Source organism: Rhinolophus ferrumequinum, chromosome 16 (assembly GCF_004115265.2).
Source record: "Rhinolophus ferrumequinum isolate MPI-CBG mRhiFer1 chromosome 16, mRhiFer1_v1.p, whole genome shotgun sequence".
NCBI classification, from domain to species: Eukaryota; Metazoa; Chordata; class Mammalia; order Chiroptera; family Rhinolophidae; genus Rhinolophus; species Rhinolophus ferrumequinum.
The window spans coordinates 5,103,476-5,128,503 of NC_046299.1; the positions used below are offsets into that span (position 1 = coordinate 5,103,476).

The following is a 25,028-nucleotide window of genomic DNA, read 5'->3' on the forward strand; positions in this document are numbered from 1 at the left end:
AAGTGTCTTTGTGATATGTTCAGGGCTGTGGTGTTTGTTGCAATGAACTTAGTCTATAAAACTGTAGCACAATGGTTTAGGGAATAGACTGGCATTGCTTTGCAAAAAGAGACTCCCAGCAGATGCTTCTGAGGAGAGCAGAGGATGTTCTGCTGAGCGGCGGTCCTGGAATATGCGGAGAGGAGAGGCCCGCACAGCCCTCGGGAAGGCGCTCAGTGCACTGCTCAGAAGCCCAGGGGAGCTGAGTGAGGTCCAGTGCTTTGTGGCCGTGTGCTCGAGGGGGGAGGACACGGTGCCTGTCCTCAGAGAATGTACAGTCTGACTGCAGCTGACACGAGGTGCCCATGGCAAGGACGCTTCAGGAGCTAAACAGTGGAAGAGCCAAATCCACGTGGGATCAGGAATCAGTTTCCAGAGACACTCCAGGTTGGGAGCTCTGAGATAGGCCTTCTGTCTTCAGGAAGCATGTGTAGTAGTTAGAGTCACAAGCCAGGGAGGTAGGTTGCCCAGGTGTAAACCCCAGCTCAAGCACTTGACCAGTCGTGAACGTGAAACAGACTCTGCGCCTGGTGCAATCAGGCCTTTAGAAAAGCAAGCCGCCTGCAGCCACTGCTCTGGTTTTTCTTTTGTTTTACTTTTTAAAACTAAAGTTTATTGGGGTGACAATTGTAGTAAAGTTACATAGATTTCAGGTGTACAATTCTGTATTACATCACCTATATATCACATTGTGTGTTCACCACCCAGAGTCAGTTCTCCTTCCATCACCATATATTAGACCCCGTTTACCCTCTTCTACAGCCCCGCGCCCCCCTCCCCTTACCCTCTGGTAACCCCTAAACTATTGTCTATGTCTATGAGTTTTTGTTCCTTCATTTGTTTGTCTTGTTCTTTTGTTGTTTTCAGATTTATATATCACATATCATATCATATGGTTCTCTACTTTTTCTGTCTGACTTATTTCGCTTAGCATTATAATCTCAAGATCCATCCATGTTGTCACAAATGGTCCTATTTCATCTTTTCTTACCGCCAAATAGTATTCCATTGTGTCTATATACCACAACTTCTTTATCCATTCATCTATTGAGGGACATTTTGGTTGTTCCATGTCTTGGCCACTGTAAATAAAGCTGCAATGAACATTGGAGCACACATGTCTTTATGGATAAATGTTTTCAGATTTTTTGGGTAGATACCCAGGAGAGGGATTGCTGGATCATATGGTAATTCTATTCGTAATTTTTTCAGGAACCTCCACACTGCCTTCCATAACGGCTGCACCAGTCTGCATTCCCACCAGCAGTGTATGAGGGTTCCTTTTTCTCCACAGCCTCTCCAACACTTGTTACTATTTGTCTTGTTGATGACAGCCATTCTAACTGGGGTGACATGATATCTCATTGCGGTTTTTATTTGCATTTCTCTGATGATTAGTGATGTTGAGCAATTTTTCATATGTCTGTTTGCCATTTGTATGTCCTCTTTGGAGAAATGTCTCTTCAGGTCCTCTGCCTATTTTTCAGTTGGGTTGTTTGTTGTTCAGTTGTATGAGTTCCTTGCATATTTTGGATATTTGCCCTTTATCGGAGGTGGTGTTTGCAAAAATCTTCTCCCATTCAGTTGGTTGCCTCTTTATTTTGTCGATGGTTTCTTTTCCTGTAAAGAGGCTTTTAAGTTTGATATAGTCCCATTTATTTATTTTAGCTTTTACTTCCCTTGCCTTTGGAGTCAAATTCATAAAATGCTCTTTGAACCCAAGATCCATAAGTTTAGTACCTATGTTTTCTTCTGTGCAGTTTATTGTTTCAGATCTTATGCTTAGGTCTTTGATCCATTTTGAAGTAATTTTGGTACATGGTGACAGATAGCAGTCCAGTTTCATTCTTTTGCACGTGGCTTTCCAATTCTCCCAGCACCATTTATTGAAGAGGCTGTCTTTTCTCCATTGTATGTTTTTGGCTTCTTTGTCAAAAGTTATCTGTCCATATTTATGTGGGTTTATTTCTGGGTTCTCAATTCTATTCCATTGGTCTGTGCGTCTGTTTTTCTGCCAATACCATGCTGTTTTGATTATTGCTGCCCTGTAGTACAAGCTAAAGTCAGGGAGTGTGATACCTCCAGCATTGTCCTTTTTTCTTAAGATTGCTTTGGCTATTCAGGGTCTTTTGTGGTTCCATACAAATCTGATGATTTTTTGTTCTATTTCTTTAAAATTGCCATTGGGATTTTGATGGGAATTGCAATAAATCTGTATATTGCTTTGGGTAATACGGCCATTAAAACTATGTTGATTCTTCCAATCCTTGAGCACGGAATGTCTTTCCATTTCTTTGTGTCTTTTTCAATTTCTTTCAAAAATGTTTTATAGTTTTCAGCATATAGGTCTTTCACATCCTTGGTTAAATTTATTCCTAGGTATTTTATTCTTTTTGTTGCAATTGCAAGAGGAATTGTTTTTTGTTTTTTTTATTTCTTTTTCTGAGATTTCATTGTTAGTATATAGGAATGCAATGGACTTTTGTACGTTGATTGTGTAGCTGGCCACTTTACTGTATTAGTTTATTGTTTCTAATAGCTTTTTGGTGGAGTCTTTAGGGTTTTCTATATATAACATCATTTAATCGACAAAGATTGACAGTTTAAATTCTTCATTCCCAATATGGATGCCTTTTATTTCTTTCTCTTGACTGATTGCTCTGGTGAGCACTTCCAAGTCCTTATGTTGAAAAGCAGAGGTGATAGGGGACAGCCCTGTCGTGTTCCTGAACGTAGAACAAAGGGCTGCAGTTTTTGATCGTTAATTATGATACTAGCTGAGGGTTTGTCATATATGGCCTTTATTATGTTAAGGTATTTTCCTTCTATACCTATTTTATTGTTTTAACCATAAATGGATGTTGTATCTTCTCAAATGCTTTTTCTGCATCAATTGATATAATCATATGACTTTTGTTCTTTATTTTGTTTATGTGATGTATCACATTGATGGATTTGCGTATGTTGAACCATTCTTGTGCCCCTGGGATGAATCCCACTTGGTTGTGATGAATAATCTTTTTAATGCATTGTTGCATTCGATTTGCTAGAATTTTGTTTAGGATTTTTGTATCTGTATTCATCAGAGATATTGGTCTGCAGTTTTCTTTTTTTGTGTTGTCCTTACCAGGTTTTGGTATCAGGATAATATTGGCCTCATAAAATGAGTTAGGGAGTATTGTCTCTTCTTCAATTTTTGGGAAGAGTTTGAGTAGGACAGGTATTAGATCCTCTTTGAAGGTTTGGTAGAATTCACTAGTGAAGCCATCTGAGTCCCGGACTTTTGCTTTTGGGAAAGTTTCAGATGACTGATACAATTTCCTCACTGGTGATTGGTCTGTTTAGATTTTCCAGTTCTTCATGGTTCAGCCTTGGAAGGCTATATGTTTCTAAGAACTTGTCCATTTCTTCTAGGTTATTGAATTTTGTGGCATATAGTCCTTCATAGTATTCTTGGATGATCCTTTGTATTTCTGTGGCATCCATGATGACTTCCCCTTTTTCATTTCTGATTTTGTTAATTAGTGTCTTTTCTCTTTTTATCTTAGTGAGTCTAGCCAAGGGTTTGTCAATTTTGTTAATCTTTTCAAAGAACCAGCTCTTTGTCACATTAATTTTTTCTATTATCTTTTTGTTCTCTATTTCATTTAGTTCCGCTCTGATTTTTGTTGTTTCCTTTCTTCTGCTGACCTTGGGTTTCACTTGTTCTTCTTTTTCTAGTTCTAGTGTAACATGAGGTTATTTATTTGGGATTTTTCTTGTTTCTTGAGATAGGCCTGTAATGATATAAATTTACCTCTTAAAACTGCTTTCGCTGCATCCCCAAAATTTTGGTAGGATGTATTTTCATTGTCATTTGTTTCTATGTATCTTTTGATCTCTCCTCTAATTTCTTCTTTGACCCAGTCGTTCTTTAAAAGTATGTTGTCTAATCTCCATGTATTTGTGTTTTTTCCTGCTTTCTTTTTGCAGTTGATATCCAATTTCAAAGCCTTGTGATCAGAGAATATGCTTGGCATGATTTCAATCTTCTTAAATTTGCTGAGGCTGATTTTATGTCCCATTATATGGTCTATCCTTGAGAATGTTCCATGTACTCTAGAAAGGAATGTATAGTCTGATGTTTTAGGATGAAGTGCTCTATATATGTCAATTATGTCCATTTCATCTAATGTGTCATTTAGGGCTGCTATTTATTTATTTTCTGTTTGGACAATCTATCCATAGCTGTCAATGATGTATCTAGGTCCCCTACTATAATTGTGTTTTGGTCAATTTCTCCCTTTAGGTCTCTTAGTAGTTGCTTGGTATATTTCGGTGCTCCCTGATTGGGGGCATAAATATTGATGACTGTTATGTCTTCTTGTTGTATAGTCCCCTTTATCATTATGAAATGTCCATCTTTGTCTCTTGTTACCTTTTCTATCCTGAAGTCTGTCTCATCTGATATCAGTATGGATACACCTGATTTTCTCTGTATACCATTTGCTTGGAGAGTCAATTTCCACCTTTTCATTTTGAGTCTATATTTCTCCTTGTAGCTGAGATGTGTCTCTTGGAGGCAGCATATGGTTGGGTTTAGTTTTTTAATCCAATCTGCTACTCTGTGCCTTTATATTGGTGAGTTCAGTCCATTTACATTTAGGGTGATTATTGATATGTGAGGATTTCCTATCATTCTATCTTTGATTTTCTGGTAAGACTATGTCTCCATTGTTTCTTTCGCTTTTTATTGTTGTCTATTATTTCTGTGTGGTGGTATTCTATGATTTTCTCCCTCTGTTTCTTCTTTTATTGCATTATATATTTCAGTTCTGGATTTTTTTTGAGTGGTTACCATTAAGTTTATGTAAAAGAAAGTTTCAGATTTAGAGTATTCCATTTTCTTCAGCCTGCTTACTTTCTCCATTCCCATATTCCAGTTCGGGCTTTACTCTCCCCACCTTTATGTTTTGGTTTTCACAAATTATCCCTATTTATGCTGGTCGAATAGCCTCCTTCAGTATTTCTTGCAGGGCAGGTCGTGTGTTAGAAAATTCCTTCAGCTTCTGTATGTCTGGAAAGGTCTTTATTCCTCCTTCATATCTAAAGGATATCTTTGCTGGATATATTATTCTTGGCTCATAATTTCTCTCTTTCAATAGTTTGAATATTTGATTCCACTCCCTCCTGGCTTGTAGAGTTTCTGCTGAATAATCTGATGATAATCTAATGGGCTTTCCTTTGTAGTTTACCGTCTTCTTTTCCCTGGCTGCCTTGAGGATTCTTTCTTTGTCGTAAATTTTTGACAGCTTCAATACAATGTGCCTTGGAGAAGGCCTGTTGGGGTTGAGGTAATTAGGTGTTCTATTTTCTACTTGGATTTGAGGATCCACTTCTTTCCACAAGTATGGGAAGTTCTAATTGACTATTTGTTTGAATATACTCTCTGTTCCCTTCTCTTTTTCTTCTCCTTCTGGTATACCCATTATTCTTATATTGCTCTTTCTGATGGAGTCAGAAAGTTCTTGTAGAGTTCTTTCATTTCTTTTAAGTCTCAAGTCTCTTTCTTCTTCTATCCATGTCATTTCCAGATTTCTATCTTCGATGTCACTGATTCTTTCCTCCATCTGGTCAACTCTACTACCTAAGGTGGCTATTTCATTGTTCATTTCTTTTATTGAGTACTTAATCTTCAGTAATTCTGTTTGGTTCTTTTTTAAAATTTCAATCTCTTTGGTAAAATGTTCATTTTGTTCTTTGATTGTGTTTCTGAGTTCATTAAACTGCCTGTGTTTTCTTGCATCTCATTGAGTTTTTTAAGAACTGCAATCTTGAATTCTCTGTCATTTAAGTCACATATTTCCATGTCTTTAAGTTCATTTTCTGGATACTTTTCATTTTCTTTCTGAGCTGTCTTGTTACCTCGGTTATTCATGGCCATAAGTGATTTATTATTTCTCTTCCTAGACAGCTGCAGGAGTGGGTTCTGCAACAGGTTGAGAGAAAGAGGTCTTTCTTTTGCTTTCCAGTAGGTGTTGGTAGAATGTTTTATTTTCTCTCTGACTGCAGCCTTTTATTCTCTCTCACACTGTAGTGTTACATTTTCTCTGCACTATTCCAGCTTCTCACACAATGGAAGGATTCCCTGGAAGGTGGGCTTCTCCTCTGTGAACAATTCACCTGGGTCGTAGGGCACCACCTCTGTGGGGAGATGTGGAGAGCTTCTGAAGTTCCAAAGCTCTTCCTGCACCAGATTCAGAGCCCGAGTGTTTCAGTAGCTCTGTTTACTCCTGCAGGGATCCGCCTGCAGTAGTAGATAGGGACAGGGGCAGGGTGGGTTGTGAGAGGTGGCCCAGAGCAATGGCGGCGACCACCACCACAGCCAGTCCTGCTTCCACAGCTCCCTCCGCTTTGCCAGAACTAGTTGAGCTGCGAATCTGTGTCTGCGGACCATAATTCTCAGAACTACAAATATTCTGTTCTTTTGATCTGACACTGCTACTGTTCCGCTTCTAGCACTGGGCAGGTGGGGACGGGGCAAGCTCTGGGAGGGTAGGGAGGGGGCGGCTAGTCTCAGTGCCTAAGGCTTCCGTTCTCTGTGGCAGTGAGGGCTTAAACCACCGTTTTCAGCCTTCTTCCCTCAGTCTTTTCTCCGAGGTCTCTGCCATGAGCGTTGGGTTCAGCCATGTTATGTGCTGTCCCCTAGCCCTGTGGGCCATAAACGGAGCCCTAGGTCCGAGTTCTTCCCTCTCCTGCAGCTGCAGTAGTTCCGGGACGCAGCGAGCTCGGAGCACTGAGCCAGGTCTGCGTCCTGTGCCTGCGCAGCCCCATCTCCGCACTTCTCCCTTCCTTCCTCCCCTGCTCATGCAATTCGCCCACCTTTAGGTGAATTCAGTAGTGAGCCTCTTCGTCTTGTCCGTCTGCTGTGCTGGGAGTCCTTTGTGGAGTCATAGTTGTTCAATTTGTTGTAAATTCCAGGGGAGATTTCAAGAGGCTCACCTCACGCTGCCATTTTTATAACGTCATCCCACTGCTCTGGTTTGATGATCAGTTCACCATTCTTAACCACCCTGGAGCTTCTGTTTCCGCTCAAGTCCCTCAAATATCATCATAATAGAATGAGAGCGTAGGCTATGAACAAGGAAAAGGTTGATCCACTGTGCTGAGAACTGAGTTCTTAGGATGAGTAAGTCTCCATGAAATAGCAATTGGCTCCTTAGCTCTCCTGAGCCTGGCTTCCAAGCTTCTCCTGTCTATTTTGGAGCATTGACACAAAGTCCCACACCACATTCAAGATGATTTGGAGTTGAGTGAGGGAGGGTAAGAAAATCAGACTCCCTTCTCTAATGGGTCAGTGTCTCTCATACATGCTCATTCGTTCATTCTACAAAAGTTCACTGAGTAGAGTCCACTGCAGAGGAAGTAGGCAGGTGGAAAGTAGAGCTTACAACATGTTTTCCTGTTCCCGATCTGTAATGATGCCTTACATTTCACAGATTGCTTCCTCGTGTAATGTTTGATCCCTAAAACCTGGGGCGACAAGTGTCAATCTCATTTTACAGATGAAAAACTGAGAGTCTGAGTCTCAAGCCCCAAGACTTGTAACTCACAGTCAACCGAGTGACCTCACTATGGCAGACCCGCTGTATCCAGTTCCCAAAGAGTGTGAACACAATTTCCTACACACATGCTCTCTGCTGCAGAATTCCAGCTCAGCAAAATAATGTGATGGCCCCTGAGGTTGGTCCTGTGTAGTCTCTTCACCAGACGTAGCTCTGTTAAAGGTCTGCCCTTAGATCTTTTGAATCACAAGGTCAGCCCATGTTTGTTAGCAATTTAACATAGAAAATTCCTTTCTTTCTAGTCCTCTGGGAGTTGGGTAACAGAATTTTGATTTTACTTCCCATGTGGGCTAGACTTGAGAGCTACTATTTTCCAGCTCAAGAGTTTTTATTCCATTTTCCTCTTACCCACCATTATATTTGATGGATAGTATTAAACAGAAGGAACATTTATTTTACTGGAGTGGAGAAATGCATTAGGTTAAGTAATAAGTATATAAAATACATGGTTAGAGGTTTTGTAAAGGAAAAGATGTAATTTTGTGGTTGTGCATGTTTGGGGCTATTTTCTGTGCTATGTTTTGCTGGTAGAAATAGAATGTATTAGATCAGCAGAACTGGACAAAGACGACTATGCTTATAGGACAAAATCTTGGTACAGACATGAGCATGACAAAAAGAAAGACACAGCACAGCTCGAAACGCTTGAGGCAATGGAAAGGGGCCACAGTTTGGGAAAGTTTGCAAGTGTCATTGTTGTGATCGATAGATGCATGGGTCCTGGGGCACAGACCTCCTAGTATGATGGACGCTTGCCATGTCTGTTACTGGGGTGGCCACATCCACATCCAACAGGACAAGTGTTTATGAATCCAGAGGCCTGGCAGGTGCCTGCCTCTTAGCATCAGTCTATGGGAGGCAACCTATTCCTTGGATATGGGAACATACACTTACCTGGAGACCTTCCTGAGTGAGCACTGCTGTTCCCTGAGGATGATGCTGCCTGCACTACCCCCCCTGCTTCCTCAGCCACCTCCAAAGGGCGTCATACCCCCCCCAGAAGTAGGACAGTATGCCTCCTCCACTCCCCATAATCAAATTCCCCAAACCATTATGGGACACATGGTGTGACGAGCATGTCTTTCAGAGTTGAGAATTAATGTGATGACTTCCCACGTTATAAAAATGAACTCACATTTGTTTAAACATTTAGTGAATCATATGGAAAGAGAATGAAACTTCAGGAAATGGAAATTGTCCTGGCAAATCTGGAATTGGAGTTCTGGTAATTATACTTAGCGAACAAAGACATTAATTGCTTCTTCAATTAGTTAGTGAGCAATGGGCTTGCTAGTCCACTGTCTGAAGGAAAAGGAAAAGTAGTCTTAGAACTAAGAAATAAGTCATTAACTCTGGTCATGACCAAGAGAAGTAGGACTGTATCAGTGCGAGCTTATGAGACCTAAAATCCACCCCCTCCTCTTTTACGAGCAATACTTCAACCTAGTTGTTGAACTGAAAATTAATTTTGTAGTAATTTGTACTCAGCTCACGCTTTAATGAGCTTATATGTCTGGGTATTTAATTTGAACGTACACTTGATAAATAATCTATTAAAAACAAATTGAGACTGGAAATAAAAGGGTTTGAAATTTCAGAGGTCAGTAATTAAGATTACGGTCACCATTTTGTTTTTTTGTTTTTTAACCAATACTTAGCTGCTTGTACCAACATTTCACATTCTCTAAAAATGAGGCAATTTTATACCATATGGGACCCCCAAAAATATATAACTGTCAAAACCCAGTGATTCTGGTTACCCCGGCAGCCTACTCTAACATCAGCTGCTGTCCTTTCACTTTCTGACTTGTCTCAGCTCTGGCATGCCTGCTGGGTGCCCAGAACTGAAATCCCCTTACCCTGTGCAGAGTGGTCTTGGGAGCCTTTTAATCCAGTTACGTGATGCCCTTATATTTAGAAAATTATCACACCTCCCTTAAGTACCCAAGCTAGCGTTCTCTAGAGAGAGGGGGGAACCGTGGAGCCTTTCAGGAGTTATTTCACATGAAAGCTAAGGGGGCAGGCTGGCAGTAAGGTCCGCCACCGCCCAGCTGGTTGCCGGAAGCGCAGGCTGGGCAGGTGTTTCCCATGACTCTCCCTCATGCATTCTTTCCTAAGCCATGTGCTCACTGCAGAGGACACGCTGGCCAGGGGCTGGACAAGGCACTGTGCATGTCATGCTCTCCCTGAACTGTACAGCCACGCGGAAATAACTGTGCCCGAGCTGCCACCCCTCCCCCATGGCGACTGTCTTTGCCCATGCTTTCCCTCTTTGGGCAAGTCCCCCTCCCGCCTTTGCCCCTGGACACCTAGCCATTCCATTCCTCAGTGTTGGACTCAATGTTGGATGGGGGTCAAAAGGGAGACCACGAAACTTTCATTGTTTGTAGTTGATATAATCAAGAACACAAAAAATCCAAGATATGCTACAAACTATTAAGCTGATAAGATGGTTCAGCGAAGGGTCTGATATAAGATAAACTTAAAAAAACAAAAGCTTTTCTTTATATTAAAAATGACCATGTGTAAGTCGTAATAGAAACAAGATCCTGTGCATGATGTCAACAAACATGTACCATACCTAGGCGTCGGCCTAATGAAAACATTCTAATAGCCATATGAAAAAATAAACGAAAATTAGACTGGAGGACATAAAAACATCCTCATTACATGGAGAGACATACCATGTACATGAATAGGAAAATTCTTCATGACAAAACTACAAATTCTTACTAAACTGACCTATACAGTCAATGGAGTCCAAGCAGAAATCTCAATGGATTATTATGGAGCTTACAATTTTATTCTCAAACTCACCTGAAAGAGAAAATAGGCAATAATAGCCTATAACCTTTTGAAACAGTGAATAGTACCCAAAGAAAACTTGCTCTCAATAAGAGTGCCAAGACAAATTGGGGAAAGAATAGTCTTTTAACAAATGGTGCTGGACATCTGGATACCTACATGCAGAAAAGAGTGAAATTGGGCTCCTACTTCAAGCCATCCACAAAAATCAATTCAAAGTGGATCAAAGATCTAAATGTAAGATCCAAACCTGTAAAACTCAGAAAAGTAAATCTTCATCTCCTTAGGTCAGATAATGATTTTTTAGATATGGCACCTAGAGCATAAGCAACTGAAGAAAACGAAAGGTAGCTTGGACCGCATCAAAGATAGCTTTTGTGCTTCGAAATACATGAGAAAGAAAGTGAAAAGACAACCCACAAAATGGGAGAAAGTATTTGTAAATCACATCAGAGGAGGGTCTAGTATCCAGAATATATAAAGACGTCTTCCAGCTCAACAATAAAAAGACAATAACCCAGTTTAAAAATAGGCAAAGGATTTGAATAACCATCCCTCCAAAGATGTACAGATGGCCAACAAACATGTGACAAGGTGCTCAGTGTCATTGGTCATTAGGAAAATGAAATCAAAGCCACAGTGAGGTAGCACTGCACATACACTAGAATAAACAGGAGGTGTTAGTGAGGATGTGGAGAACTCGGGGCGCTCATGCATTCCTCCCATATACTGTGAAGGTAAAATGGGTCAGCTGCTTGGGAAAACAGTTTGAGAGTGCTTCAAAATTTAAACATAGAGTCACCGCACGAGCCAGCAATTCCACTTGTAGGCATATACTCATATACCTACTTACAGTGTGTCCCCAAGAGAACTGAAAACATATGTCCACACAAAAACTTGTACACAAATGTTCACGGCAGCATATCTTGTAATAGCCAACGGGTGGAAACAACACAAATACCCATCTACTGATGAATGGAGAAATAATATCTGGTATATCTATACAATGTAATTTTATTTGGGATAAAAAAAGATTGAAGTACTGATACCTGAAGTAACGGGAATAGACCTTGAAAACATGCTCAGTGAAAGAAGCCAGACACAAAAGGCCACATACTATATGATTCCACTTACGTGAGACGAAATGAGTAGAGTAGGCAAATCCATGGAGACAGGAAGTAGATTAGGGGTTGCCAGTGGTTGGGGGGGGGGGAAATGGGAAGTAACTGCCAACAGGTATGAGGTTTCTTTTTGGAGAGATGAAAATGTTTGGGAAATAGAGTGAGGATGGCTGCACAATATGATGAATATACTAAAACCCAGCAATTGTGTGCTTTTAAAAGGTGAATTTTATGGTATGTGGATTTAATCGTAATACTCTGACATCAAAATGTACTCTAGATCAGTGGTAACTAAGACGGTGTGTACTGGCACAGGAGTGGACGGATGGAGTGTGCCTCCGTGGAGTAGCTCAGGGAGTACAGAATTGAAGCCAAGTACGGATGTGGATATTCGATATGTGACAAGGTGGCATTTCAAATCAGTAAGAAAAAGAAAATGGTGGTGGAGAAGAACTGACTCATGGTTTGTGGATAAAGTTAGATTTCAACCTCACACCCCCACAAAAACAAATTCCAGATAAAGAGCTAAGTGTAAGTCTATAGAAATAGAAGGAAACAAAGGTGGACCTACATATGCCTTGAAGAAAGCCACCTTACACACAACACAAAATGCATAAAGAGAAAGTTGGATACCTTTGACTATAAAAATTGGAAACTGTATAACAAAAAAAATACATGAGTTAAAGAGATACCTCACATAATATCAGGCAAAGTATTAATATCCTGAATATATAAAGAACTTCTGGAATCAGTAAGAAAATGTCAAAATAACATGTGTCCTGCACCACTCCCCTCGCCCTCAGTCAGATGCTTTTCAGATGACCCCAGAATTTTGTCCTCTGCTCAGTGACAGAGATAATCTTGGCCCCTTTCTTATGGACTTCTTCAATTTCCTCGGCCACTCCGTGTTAGATGGTCCTCTTTCTTAGCAAACTCAAGGTGGTCTTCGCAATTTTGTTTCTGTTGGACAGAACAACTGTATGCTAAGCCCTGTCGTGGAACAAGAGAATTACTGTTGTTACGAGTGAAGCAGCTGTGTTCTAAGGCAGGCACACAGGCGGACGGGCTGAAACCCGTGTCCACCTCTGGTTCACCTTAGAAGACGCAGCCCTTTGATGCCGGGACCACATGCCCCGACATTCAGAGGACTCGAATGAGGAACGCTGAGTGTACCCACCCGTTGCTTGCCAGTCCACACTTAAGGGCCACAACATAACCTTTGTTCAACAGTGAAATTAACCGTCATTCTGGACAGATATCCATCTTCACTAAGGAAGTGCCATGCTGTGGTTTCTGTTTGCAAGCAGTGACATTATTAAAGCAGTGGAATATTGCAGGCATGTCACATGGGGACTTTTGTCGTAGACTTGGAAGATCTTTTGATTTTTCTTTCCTGCTGAGTTAGATGTTCCACTCTCAATGGGGCGGTTCAGTGAGGTCTCCCCCCTCCTTAGCCCTCGCCCTCCCTCTCATCAGCTTCTCTGTTTTCATAAGTCATAGATTTAGACCTCATTTTCCTACATTTCAGTGTGCTTAAATACCCCATACAGTTGCTCATCTCATTCCAGGAGACAATTTACATGAGGGAAAAGGGTGATGTCAGTATGATTTTTCCTGCTGCTGGGTTTTGTCGAACATTCGGCTTTTCTGAAGGGTGTTGGAGAGACGAGGCTGGAACCGCGGTGCCTTTTAAAACCCTCTCGATAACCTCTAAGTAAATCAGATATTCTAGCCGTAGACCCTGACTGGGTCACATTGGGCTTAGCACGATCTATTATGACGCCTGCTTGAATGTTTTATGCAAAAGACAATTCTATAGCTAGAAACGAGTGAACATGAGCTGAGGCAGTTGGGTCACTGTGAATGGGCAAGAAAACATTATGCCTGAACCGACTTTCTCCTGCTTTCAGGGTCATTGTTACTACCACGGACACGTGCAAGGACATTCGGGTTCGATGGTCAGCCTCAGCACCTGTTCTGGTCTCAGGTAAGTGCCCGTGAGGATGATGGCTCTGGCGGAAGTGGAAGCACTGCAGACCACCTCTTCCTTCTCCTGTCCACTCGAAAGCAAATGACGGGCCACACGTCCCGCTGGCCCCACACAAAAGGCCCTCCCTCGAGAGCTCCCAAGAGCACACCTCACCCAGGACCACTGTTTCTCTTTCCCGGCGCTTTTGTCAGGGTTGTTCTCAGGCCTGGGACGCTAAGAGTGACTGAACTGGCTGAGTCTCAGCATCCCAGGGGCCTGTGACTATCTTTCATTCACGGACTTTGATGCTTGACAATTGCCAGTGGTAAAAGATAGGACATTAGGTAGCGTCTAAGCTGCTTGCTTAGTAAACATAAAAAGGCCTCCTCTCATTACGAGCCAAAGTAAAGGAACAAATTCAACACAGATCCAGATGTTTGAACACAGGCATGGATAGCAAGGGCTTTGCTGCTCAGTTGTGGCGCGATGCAAGAAGCAGTCACCTTCCCACCAGGCAGGACAACCCCGGTCTTTGCTCACAGCCCCTCCCTCCACATCATGGTGGACTCTTATGTCCCCAGGAAAAACTGTTTGATAAACTTCCAGCTGCCTCAGCCTTTCCATTGAATTTATCTATTGAGTTTGTGAACTGACAACTGGTATCCTCCAAGTCCTGCTTTGCTTTGGCCCGTGGCAGCAGAGTGGTTCTGTGGGAGGGAGGAGAAGGGCCTGGGGACATGTGCCAGCTTGCGTAAAAGTCAGGGGTGCCTCCTGTGTCGGCAGTAACCGCTGCAGCTTTGTGAGTTCTGTGTGGGGCTGAGGGAAGTGAGTCTCTAGACACACAACACACATACCACACCACACACATGACAACACACACCACCCACAATATACCACACAGGGCGCACACTGTGCCACACACGACATACAACACACACACCTATCACAACACCTACGACATGCTACACACAACACACCTTACACAACTCACCACACACAACACTGCACACACACAAGACACCAGTCAATCAATGTTCGCAAATGTAAATGACGACTTCACTGGTCTCATCAGGGTTTTCACAGCTGCCCATGACAGACACGCGCCTCCAAGAAAGTTAACGGGCAGCGGTCGCTCTTGCAAATCTTGCCTCATGTTGATCCTGACCCAGGGCAGGCATTTAACAAATATCCCTGAATTAACAAGTACTCACTTTGGCCACAGCCCTTATTGACAGCACTCCTTTGTGGGTAAAAATCTCTGATGTGACTTGGGACATCCGACTTTAGCAGGAGCCCCCTTTTAGCATCAAACGTGGGTCCTTCCAAGCCACTGACCACACTGCGTGACACAGGTCACCTGCACGGTGACCACTGTGGAGCGAGGGTGTCTCGGTCGCAGGGTGTAGGCCTTCTGTGTTCAGCATCCTCTTTGGCTCCCGTAGAACTGGTTCCCTCCTGGATCTATCGCCTAGCACGCCCCCTCCTAGCAGGCCGCGTCTTGTCTCCCCTCCGTGCTGTGCGTTTAGGTGGTTTCCAGTTCTCACTGCACTGCGGCCTCGAGGGTGCGTTTCTGGGCACGTGGCAGGAGTGCAGGCGCCTGGAAGAGGGGACACGGCTCAGAGAGCCTCAGGCCCTCACTTTTCCTGCCGCTTTGTTTTTCAGAGCATCTGCCCCAATTTCCACTGACTGTCAGAGTATGAGAGTTCTCTTTCCTCACATCTTCCCAGTCCTTGGTATATCCGACTTATTTTTAAGTATTTATCATTGGGATCTCGCAATGCATTCGCCTCCCTTATCAGTGGTTTCAGTTACCTGAGCTCGACGGGTCTGAAAATATTAAATGGAAAATTCCAGATACAAGTAATGGATAAGTTTTAAATCACGCGCCCTCCTAAGTAGTGTGATGAAATGACACGTGTCCCGCTCCTTCCCACCAGGACGTGAGTCACCCCAGGCTGTAGGTGCTCCCACCTGGTAGCCACTAAGTGGCCGCCTCAGTTGTCAGATTCACTGTCATGGTATCATAAGGCTTGTGTTCAGGTCCCCCTTACTTTACTTAATAGTGGCCCCAAAGCCATCCACATAACTTTTATTATGGTATATTGTTATAATTGTTCTATTTTATTGTTAGTTGTTAATCTCTTACTGTGCCTAATTTGTAAATTAAATTTTATCGTAGGTGTGTATATAGGGGAAAAAACATGTTTGTGTATGGTTCGGTACTGTCTGTGGTTTCAGGCACCCACTGGGGGTCTTGGAACGTATCCTCTGTGGATAACAAGGGACTCAGTTATCCACAAAAATGAGTGGATGCACAAAAAGCTACTCCTCCCCCACTTACTCCAGCCCCACTCAGGTGAGACGTGGCAGCAAACACAGTATTCCCCTCCCTGCTTTCTCCTCACTCCTGTGCAGGCAAACCCTCAGTCAGGGATTGGAGTGTGTATTTGTCTATTTTTATAAAATAGAGACACATCAAACACATCACTCTACAGCTTGCTTTTGTCCCCTGGCCCTACCTGTCTTTCCACGTCAGGAGATACAGACTTGAGTCTCTTTGTCTCATTTCAGTGAGTGTGTACACACACACACACACACACACACACACACACACACATTTCTGCGTGTGTTACTTTTAAGAAGAAGCTTTGATATCCCGTTTACATTACCCTACTGAACTTTAAAACACCTGCTAATCTGATCAGCGAATGGAGGTATGCTGTTGTTTGGTTTGCGGCTCTCCAGTCATTCATTCAGTAAGCATTTCTGGAGCACTTCCGCAGTGCCAGAGCTGAAGGTGAGCCACGCAGCTGTCTACAGGAAGTATGTTGCCGGCAGAGGGTACAGTGTGTGAAAACCTCTGACACGGGAGAGGACCTGGGGTTTGCAGAGCAGCAAGGTAGCCGGTGTAGTGGGAGGCGAGCAGGGAGGAGAAGGCAGTGGAAGATGAGGTCAGAGGGGAAGTAGAACAGGAGGACCACGGGGGGCCTTGAAGGCCACCAGATGGCCTTTGGCCTCTCTCCTGGCTGTGACAGGTGTCATAGGAACTTTGAGCTGAGATCTGACTTAACGTTTTCACAGGGTCAGTCTGGCTTCCGAGATGAAACTAGACTATAGGGGATGTCTGCAGGAGCTTAGCTAGGCACCTTCACAGTAATCTCGATGAGAGATGGGGGACCTGGACAAGGAGTCCAAGGATGTGGCCATGCAAGAGTCTAGAAACATTTTCAAAGCTTTAGGCAGGCGACTCTAGCACTTGCATACGCTCTAACCATTGCCTTCTACACCAGTGCTCTGTTTCTCAGACTCTCTCCCCTGAGGTAGCAAAAGGCACCGACATACTCAAGGACCGAGTCCCTGCTCCTGAATGAGGAAGCTGTGGGAAGGTCAGTTACCGGGTGGGGCCTCCAGTACACTTCCAAGTCTAGAACGATGATGGAAACAAGAAGAGGTAGAGGAGGACAGAGCCTGGAAGTGATGATTTAGAGAAAGGATGACTGCTCGTTAGCCAGGCACTGAGGGGCACAAGGGAAGGAGTTAGGACAGTGAAGGATCTGGGAAGGCTGTTGGGGACGTGGTGTCCACGGGCGTCAGCCAGGTTTCAGCCAGACTGAAGGAGGTGAGGAGAATGGTCAGGAAAGGGTCGGGGAAGGGGAGTGTGAGGATGGGCCATGAGTCCCAAGAACATGGCAGGAAGGTTTGCGGGGCAAAGGGACTGAGGGTGGAGTCAGAGGATTAAGGAGTTGTGTGGGGACACGGGCTCAGTATTCATGGAACACCAGGGCTCGGGCTCCTAGAGGAGAGAGATGACGGATAGATGGGGTCAGACCCGATGGCCTCTGGGATGAACGCAAATGACCGCCTTGAGATGGATGATCTGAGTCCGATGACTAGGCATTCTCTCCCTAGCACGTGGTAGTCCGAGCAACGAACTAGCTGTGTGACAGTGGACAAGTCACTGGATTTCTCTGAGCCCCCGTTTTCTCGTGTTTAAAAATGGAGACCAAGTCTCTAGCTGAGATGGCAGCTTTGAAAATAAATGCAGTGACCTATAGGGAAGCCCAGCCCTGTATCTGACCTCAAGTGAGCAGTCAATGGAGAAACCATCAATCTATTGAGAGTCTCACAGTCTTTGGTTCCTGGATGGGGCCAGCCGGGGAGGTGTGTTCATGCAGTAGTACTTCTGGGTTAATCCCATGCAAAGCCACCCTGCTCCTAAGGGAACCAGAGTGAACACATACAGGCCATGGTGGCCAGGACCACACACCTGGAAATCACCATCACCCTACACCTGTGGTGGACTTGTTTGTTCTAAGGCCATTTATTGAAGGCTAGGTATTTCCAACCTTCAAGTTAACATAAAAAGCCAATGTGTGTAAAGAACAAAACAGCTCATTCAAACTGGCTTAAAGCCAGACAAAATGTGTAGACCCGTGCTACTAAAAACTCCTGAGGAGGCTTCAGGCGTGCTGGATCCAGGCCATAACTGATGCTGTCAGAGTCCTTTCTCTGTCCATCTCGAGCTTTTATTTTCTGCGTTGGCTTCATTCTCAGGCAGGGTTTATTTTTGTGGTGACAAACGGGCTGCAGGCAGCTCCAGGCTTACACCTTCAGAGGGCAGGTAGACGAATGAGGGCCCTTCTTTCCAGCTTAGCAAAGGGCATGCATCTCATTGGCCTGAGAGTCACGGGCCCTGAAACAATCACAGTGGCCAGTGGTGGGTACAGTGCTCTGATTTAACTGTTATGAGGAAAACCAGTGAGCTTCCGCCAGGAAAAGGACAGATGAGGCCGGGATGCTCAGGAACAAACAGGAGTCCTCCAACTGCAGCTTCCACGCGATTATGAAGGAGTTTGGAATTATCAAAACTGAGACGAGGCATCAATGGAGGCAAGCGGGTTGGTCTGATAATTTTCAGGTGATTTTCAGAGGGATAGCAAATTCTTGATGGCTGAAGAGAAAGAAGGTCTCTCCAAGGCAATTCCAATAGCTTCTTTTTTACGATCAATAAAACAATTTGCAGTCCAGTGACATTAACTAATTAGCGTCCGAAATGAAAATGAATAACTGGGTAGAGTATTCCCAGAGTAATAGTCAAGTAGGACAAATCTGCCATCTGTGCTGGGCCATGCCCCTCGGTGGGTCACGACTCCCCATCCTTCTTCCCAGGCCTGCCCCCCAGACGGGCAGGTAAACTGTCAGGATCCCTCGTCCCTCCTGCACAGAGGGGTCATCTCTGACCGGAGGGTACAATATGTCTTGAGTCTCAGCATCTGCCTTTGGTCTTCAACACCTGGAGAACCTTACCTCCTAGGCACCTGGCACAGACCATAATTTGGCTCAGAGGAATTCTGTGCCATACTTGTGGCGGGGATTTCCAGAAAAGTCAGAAGAGTAAGGGCTGTGTCGTCTGGAGTTGACCCCCAAGACGGGGTGAGAAGAGTAATGGGGAACCTCGTGGGGGACTGGTGCTCCTGAGGATTTTTACTTCCCAGATCTCTGAGCTGTTGTTACAAAAGCAGCAGACCGTGCATCAACAGAAAATTCCAGAGTTATGTAGTCAACTTGATGATCTTGCAAGTGGAGAAGCCGACCAGACAGAAAGCTGTGTTCGATCAGCTACTCCCTGGCAGGAGACTGGAAGATGGCTGGCCACAATGGGAAAAGGCAGCTCTGGTAGGACTAGCCTGGCCGATTTTGAGAAAGAAAGTAGGGATTAAAAATTATATTAAATATGAGGTGACCCCAAAATACATTCATATCTGGGAACGTGGAGGAAATCTCGAGTGTCCCAGGGGACGCGTTAATTAGAGCCCAGCCGATTACAGTTTTGCATAGAAAAAGAAAAACAGACGGATCATCCTGCATTGCTTCAAAAAGGCCTGGTCCAAGATGGGCAGGCAACAAAATCTGTCCTGGGACAGAGAAGAGAGGAGGAGAGCAAAGAAGCATCCTCCTTCCTCCGAAGCTTGAAGGGGAAAAGAGAAGGGGAGGGGAAAAGCCTAAGGAAGAAAGGGGGAGTTAAAGAGGGAATGAAGTGCCACGTGGAAACGGGGTTTCAGAGTGAGTGCAGCCATAGAGCTGATGCTTCCTTTGAGAGGACTCCAAGTCAAACGGGCAGTTCGGGCCATAAATTAATTTTGTACCAGATTGTATGTCTCCTCAAGATGCTCAGCACCCCCTCCCCCGCCCCAGAGTTTCCATGCGATGCGCATGCTCCTCCCACATTCTGCCCTCTCATTTGCTCTTGCAGCTCGGTGCCTCCCCCGGGCCCCCCGCCCCCACGCTGCTGACCTCCTAAGCCTCACCACGGGCGACCCCGTGTACATATCTCAGTTCTGCTGTGCACTGACCGGAGGGCCCCGTGTTGATGGCAGAGAATCCTGCTCCCGCCCCGGTGGCGCTAAGCTGCTGTGTTTTGTGATGGGCCAGATATCCAGCCCTAGAGCATCAACGCAGTCATGTCCCCGTGTCCTGATTTTTTTCATGGACGCCACATCCCCACCCCCTCCCAGCTGCCTGGCAACAGCACGCACTGAGCTGCCTCGCACCATTTCTGCTTGTTCTCTTGCTCCGCCCTCTCGGTTCCTACTCAGATAGTCTGGCACCAAGAGCCTTGGGGGCCTTACAGTGTTGGAATAAGCCAAGAGTTTTCCCATCACCTGCGGGCATGGTGCTTCAGATTAGGCTTCATTTCTCAAGGACCCACCTGTTTTAATACACGCAAGCCAACCATTCACTTAATAAATGAGGAAACTAGAGCTGTAAACTAGATACTGGGTGTAACAGTAATTTCACTTTTAAATGGGGTTTAGGGTACCCTGTGGGGTGGTGCTGACAATCAGGGTATCTCAGACTTTATTCTTCGTCATCACCGCTGTCATGAGGACAGGGGCAGGTGTCATTGCCATCGTTTTACAGAGCATCTGACTGAGGGCCTGAGGCGCAAGCATCAGGGGGCCTCCTCCTCACGTCAAGTGATGCTGTCACCCCCCTTCCCAGTCACAGCTGCCGTCTGGAGAGAGAGGCGACCCCTGCAGTTACACAGGGCTTTTGCATGGCCTCGCCTAATGCTCTCTAAAGCCATGGCAGGTGCTGCACTCCTCAGACAATGGAGGAAGAAGGGAAGACAGTGGAAGTGGCTTCCCCCTGGTCCCTCGGTTATAATGGGTAAAACTCCATCTTAAACCCAAGTCTCGCCGATTCCACATTTCATATTGCTTCCACTAAACCTTTTGCACAATTTGGATCCAACCTTCTTTTTCCATCGTCCTCTACCCTCAGGAAGCCTATCTATTCCAGCCACACTGTTCTCCAGCTGTTTCCCGAACATGCCCCACATGTCTTTATCTCACTGTCCCTCTGTCTGGGACACAGTTCCCTCCCCACCTCTCGTTTGGCTTTGGAAGCGTCACTCCACCAAGGCCGAAATCAAATGATGCCTCCTCCATGAAGCCCACCCTGGCCTCCCAAATACCCCTCCTTACGCATCTCAACCCCACCTCCGGTTACATCACAGACAGCCCTTTGCTTATCGAGCATAGTTCTGTCACTTAGCAGGTGCTTCATTAGCATTTGTTTCCATCCCTGTCTTAAGGGTCCGTTGTCCGTTGCCCCATTTACAGTCGGTTGTTGTGCCCTGCTGTCCTTTCACCCGCCCTGTTGTAAGAACATTTGTGATGCATTTCTTGTGGCTCCTGGCGCTCTTAGCACTGCCCTTCGATGTGGGAGACAGCACAAAATGCTTTTAAAAGTCCAATTAAATCAAAATATTCAGATACGAGTCTATTTGGTACCTGAATAAGTACATGCACAATTGTATTCCTTTAAAGTCTTGTATTATTTTAAATGTGTATATAAAGTTTACAGCACTACATTTCATATAATGACACCAAATAAAACACAAAATGCAAGCATACTTCTTGTCCCCATACTGCTGCAAAAACAGTCAACTTGTTTTCAAAGGGTAGCATTGCCCGGTATTACAGTCCATAGAATCAGAAATAACCATTACAATGAAAGTAATTATTTGCAATTTAGTGATCAGGGCAAACAGAACCATGGTTTAAAAAAGCAAAACAAAATAAAACAAAAAAAGTTCTGCTTTGATACAGTGTTATTATCTACAATTTTAAAAGCAAGTTGAATGGACCCACTTGAAGAAATTGACCAGAAATCTCAGCTGAGAAAGTAGAAAGAAAAGAATCTTACGAGGAAAACAAGACGGAGGAGAGGCAAGAGCTGGGAAATGAGCCGCAGCCTTCCTGCAGGGCCGGGTATGATGGACCCCGTGTGATCAGCTCCCTCCCTGGCACCGCAGAACTCGACTCTGTCTGTGTTCACTGACCGGGATAGATATGTGTTTTCCAGATCTCATAGCTCATCCTAAATGGCCCGCAACAAAGTTGTCTAAAGGGCTGAAAAGTCACGGAGATGACCTTGACTTCGTTTTCCTGTCTGCTAGACCGTGAGCTCCAAGAAGGCAGGGCCCTGGGCCCAACCTAACAGTGCCTAGAACCTGGCACGTCAGAGGCGTTCACTAAATATTGGTGGAATGATATGCTCTCCCCAAGCCATCAAGTGGTCGATGAAACTTGATCCCGGACAGTGTGAATTTTTAAAACATCTTTAGAGTGTAGTAGATCATATTGAGGGAGAAATTAGCTTAGAGAGGAGGTAAAGTCAATTTGACCTTGACCTCTGTGCTGTGACTCTCTTTCCTCCGCTTCTATCGGGCTGGCCGGTGCTGGGTCCCCTCTGGCCACGCCATCTCTGGCGAGGGTTCTGTACTGCTCTTCTTCGTGCCTCTTCCTCCCATAGAGATACTCATTCCATCGTCCTGTGGATCCATCCGGGGAAGCCACTGCTGGGTTGGGAGTCCATCTGCGCTGTCTCCACCCTGAAGGATCCCCAAGTTCAAGGCACAGCTCTCCCCAGGCCCCAACCTCACCCAAAACTTCAAATGCCTGAATCCAAACTCCTCTGGGCCCCTAGACCGGCTCCCGTCCTGACTTATTTCCGTGAAAGTCCCAGCCTATCTCAGGCTCGTGAGCTTGTCCCCGGGGGAGCTGGGGTAACCTCCCTCCTGCACCAGCCTCCCTACCCCCACAGCATCTCGCCCATCCATCTCTTCTTTCACATTTCCCCGTCACCACCCTAGATCAACCCTCACTCCAAGATTTTTAAATTGCCTCCCACCCGTGCTTCCTGCCTCCACCCTTCCCTTCACAGCCATCCTGCACATTCCAGAAGGTCGTGTTTCAAAAATACTGCTTGATCCTATCGTAAGTCCTGCCATCCCTCTGCACTGAAAACCCCATGGCTCCCTGCGGCCTCCACGTCCAAGCCTCTCTTTCACTCGCAGGCTTGTTCGACATTATCCCCACAGACATCCGTTAATCACCTCCTTGCGGACTGATCACCTTCTGATTGTGCCAGTTACTGTGCTGGGGCTGGGAAGTGAAACTAAGGAGAAGTCTCACGGGGCGCAGAACGCGGCCAGACATCACTGTAATGCGTGCAGGGGAGCCGGAAGTCGGTGTGCATGAAGCCACGTGGGAAACTCAGAAGGTTCCCGAACATGGGGAATCCTGTTGGCATTCAGGCGCACCTGGACCTCAAAGGTTATGCGTCAGCCTGGAAGGTCATTCCAGCCGAGCGCTGCCCAGGAACAGGGCAAGGCCTTCAGAGGGGGACACAGAGGAACAGAACAGAGCCCTAGTCCCAAAGCAGCTGGCATCCTGCGAGGCCGGAGGCGTGGCCACCAGCGGTTCCAAGACAAGGAGCAGATGGATTCAGCAACGGCCCCGGAATAGATATTGGGAAAGGCAAGGAAGGAAGAGACGGCAAGAGCACAGGCCTGGCAGCTGGGACTTGACGTATGTGGAAGGCAGTGTTCTCGTCTGCATGAAGAGTGTGTGGACATGCAGCCTAAAGCCCAGATAAAGACGGAGGCAGAGGACGGAGCCAGAAGGGCCAAGCCTTCCATTTCACCCAAGTCCCGAGCTCCACCTTCCTTCTGAGGCTCCTGCTGTCCTCTGCACGTGCCCTCGCATGTCCACGGCATCTCCGGACACACTCTGACCTTTCTTGCACCTGCACTCATGCTCCTTGGAGGCCACTCACCTGGCCCCCATGCTCCCCACGTCTCCAAGTCCTCTCCATTCACCACAACTCCCTTCACGGCTCCTGTTCCATGTGGGCCATGTATCAACCCTGCTTCTGTCGGTGTTCGGCTGACCGCCCCACCCGGCGTAGCTCTGAGTTGCTGTGGCATTTCAGATATCGGCAGCACCCTTCCCAGCACAAGTCCTTGGTAACTGAGGAGAAGAGGCTGACCGGCCGCATGGCCAAGGACACGGGCGCAGGCCCAGGAGCCGGGTCCATCTGGGGCGTCCTGGCTCTGCCACTGACCAGCTGTGTGACTGTGTGAGTTTCCTAGGGCTGTCAAAACAAACGACCACAAACTGGGTGGCTTAAAGCAGCAGAACTTGGTTCCCTCCCAGTTCTGGGGGCCAGAAATCTGGAATCAAGGTGTTGGCAGGGCTGGTTCCTTCTGGAGGCTCTCGGAGAGAGTCTGCTTCAGGCCTGTCTCCTGGCGGCATCTTGAAATCCTCGGCGTCCCTTGTAGTGGCGTCACAGCGGTCTCTGCCTCCATTCTCACGTGGCCCTCACCCCCATGTCTCTGTGTCTCCCCCTTTTTCAGTCTCTTATCAAGACACATGTCATTGAATTCAGGGCCCATTCTAAATCCAGAATGATCTCATCGTGAGATCCTGAACTTAGTTGCATCCGCAAAGGTCCTTTTTCCAAGGGTCACATTCACAGGTTCTGAGGGTTAGGACTGGGGCGTATTTTGGGGGGTGTCAAGAGGGGGTGGGACACTCTTCAACCCGCTACAGCGACCTTAGGCTCTCAGCATTGGCTTCCTGTTCTTTACATGGGCTCATAGTACCTGCTTTACGGGATTGCTGAAAATTAGAGCAGATGATACAGTCCAGATCCTGGCTCCTGGGGCCCAGGGACGGTGAGGAGTGACTGCTAATGGCACAGGGTTCCTTTGGGTGATGATGAAAGTGTTCAGGAATGAGAGAGCGATGCTATCGGCACCACTCAGTGAACGTATTAAAAATCCTTGGATCGCACGCGTTAATAGAGTGAGCTTAATGGTATGTGAATTATTTTTCGATAAAGCTGTTATTTTAAAAAGGAGCCTGACTCAGGGTAGTCTTTTCATAAGTGATAGCTGCTATTATTATCGAGGTGTCTTAGCATCTTTTATAGTAGCTTAACGCTTTACCTCGTTCGTCATGCCTCCAAACCTGATTTCAAGTTACATTTGAAATGGGAACCGTGGGTGAGATGTCTTGATGTGATCCCCAGAGCTAGGCCAGTGCTGTGCCCCGATAGGGGATGCTGGATATCTGTTTTGATGGTCCATGAGTAGTTCGCACGGAAATCACTTGTTGGAAATAAGCCCCACAGTGCTCA

At 45.6% G+C, this 25,028-nt stretch overlaps 1 protein-coding gene across 1 annotated transcript in view; it reads left to right on the forward strand.

Annotated features, from left to right (window-relative positions):
* Window positions 1-25,028, forward strand: part of ADAM12 (ADAM metallopeptidase domain 12) — a 323,861-nt gene that overhangs the window by 205,047 nt on the left and 93,786 nt on the right. Inside the window, exon 5 of the mRNA XM_033131268.1 lies at window positions 13,480-13,556. Within this exon, the coding sequence (XP_032987159.1) occupies window positions 13,480-13,556 (77 nt within the window). The remainder of the gene's footprint in view (window positions 1-13,479; window positions 13,557-25,028) is intronic.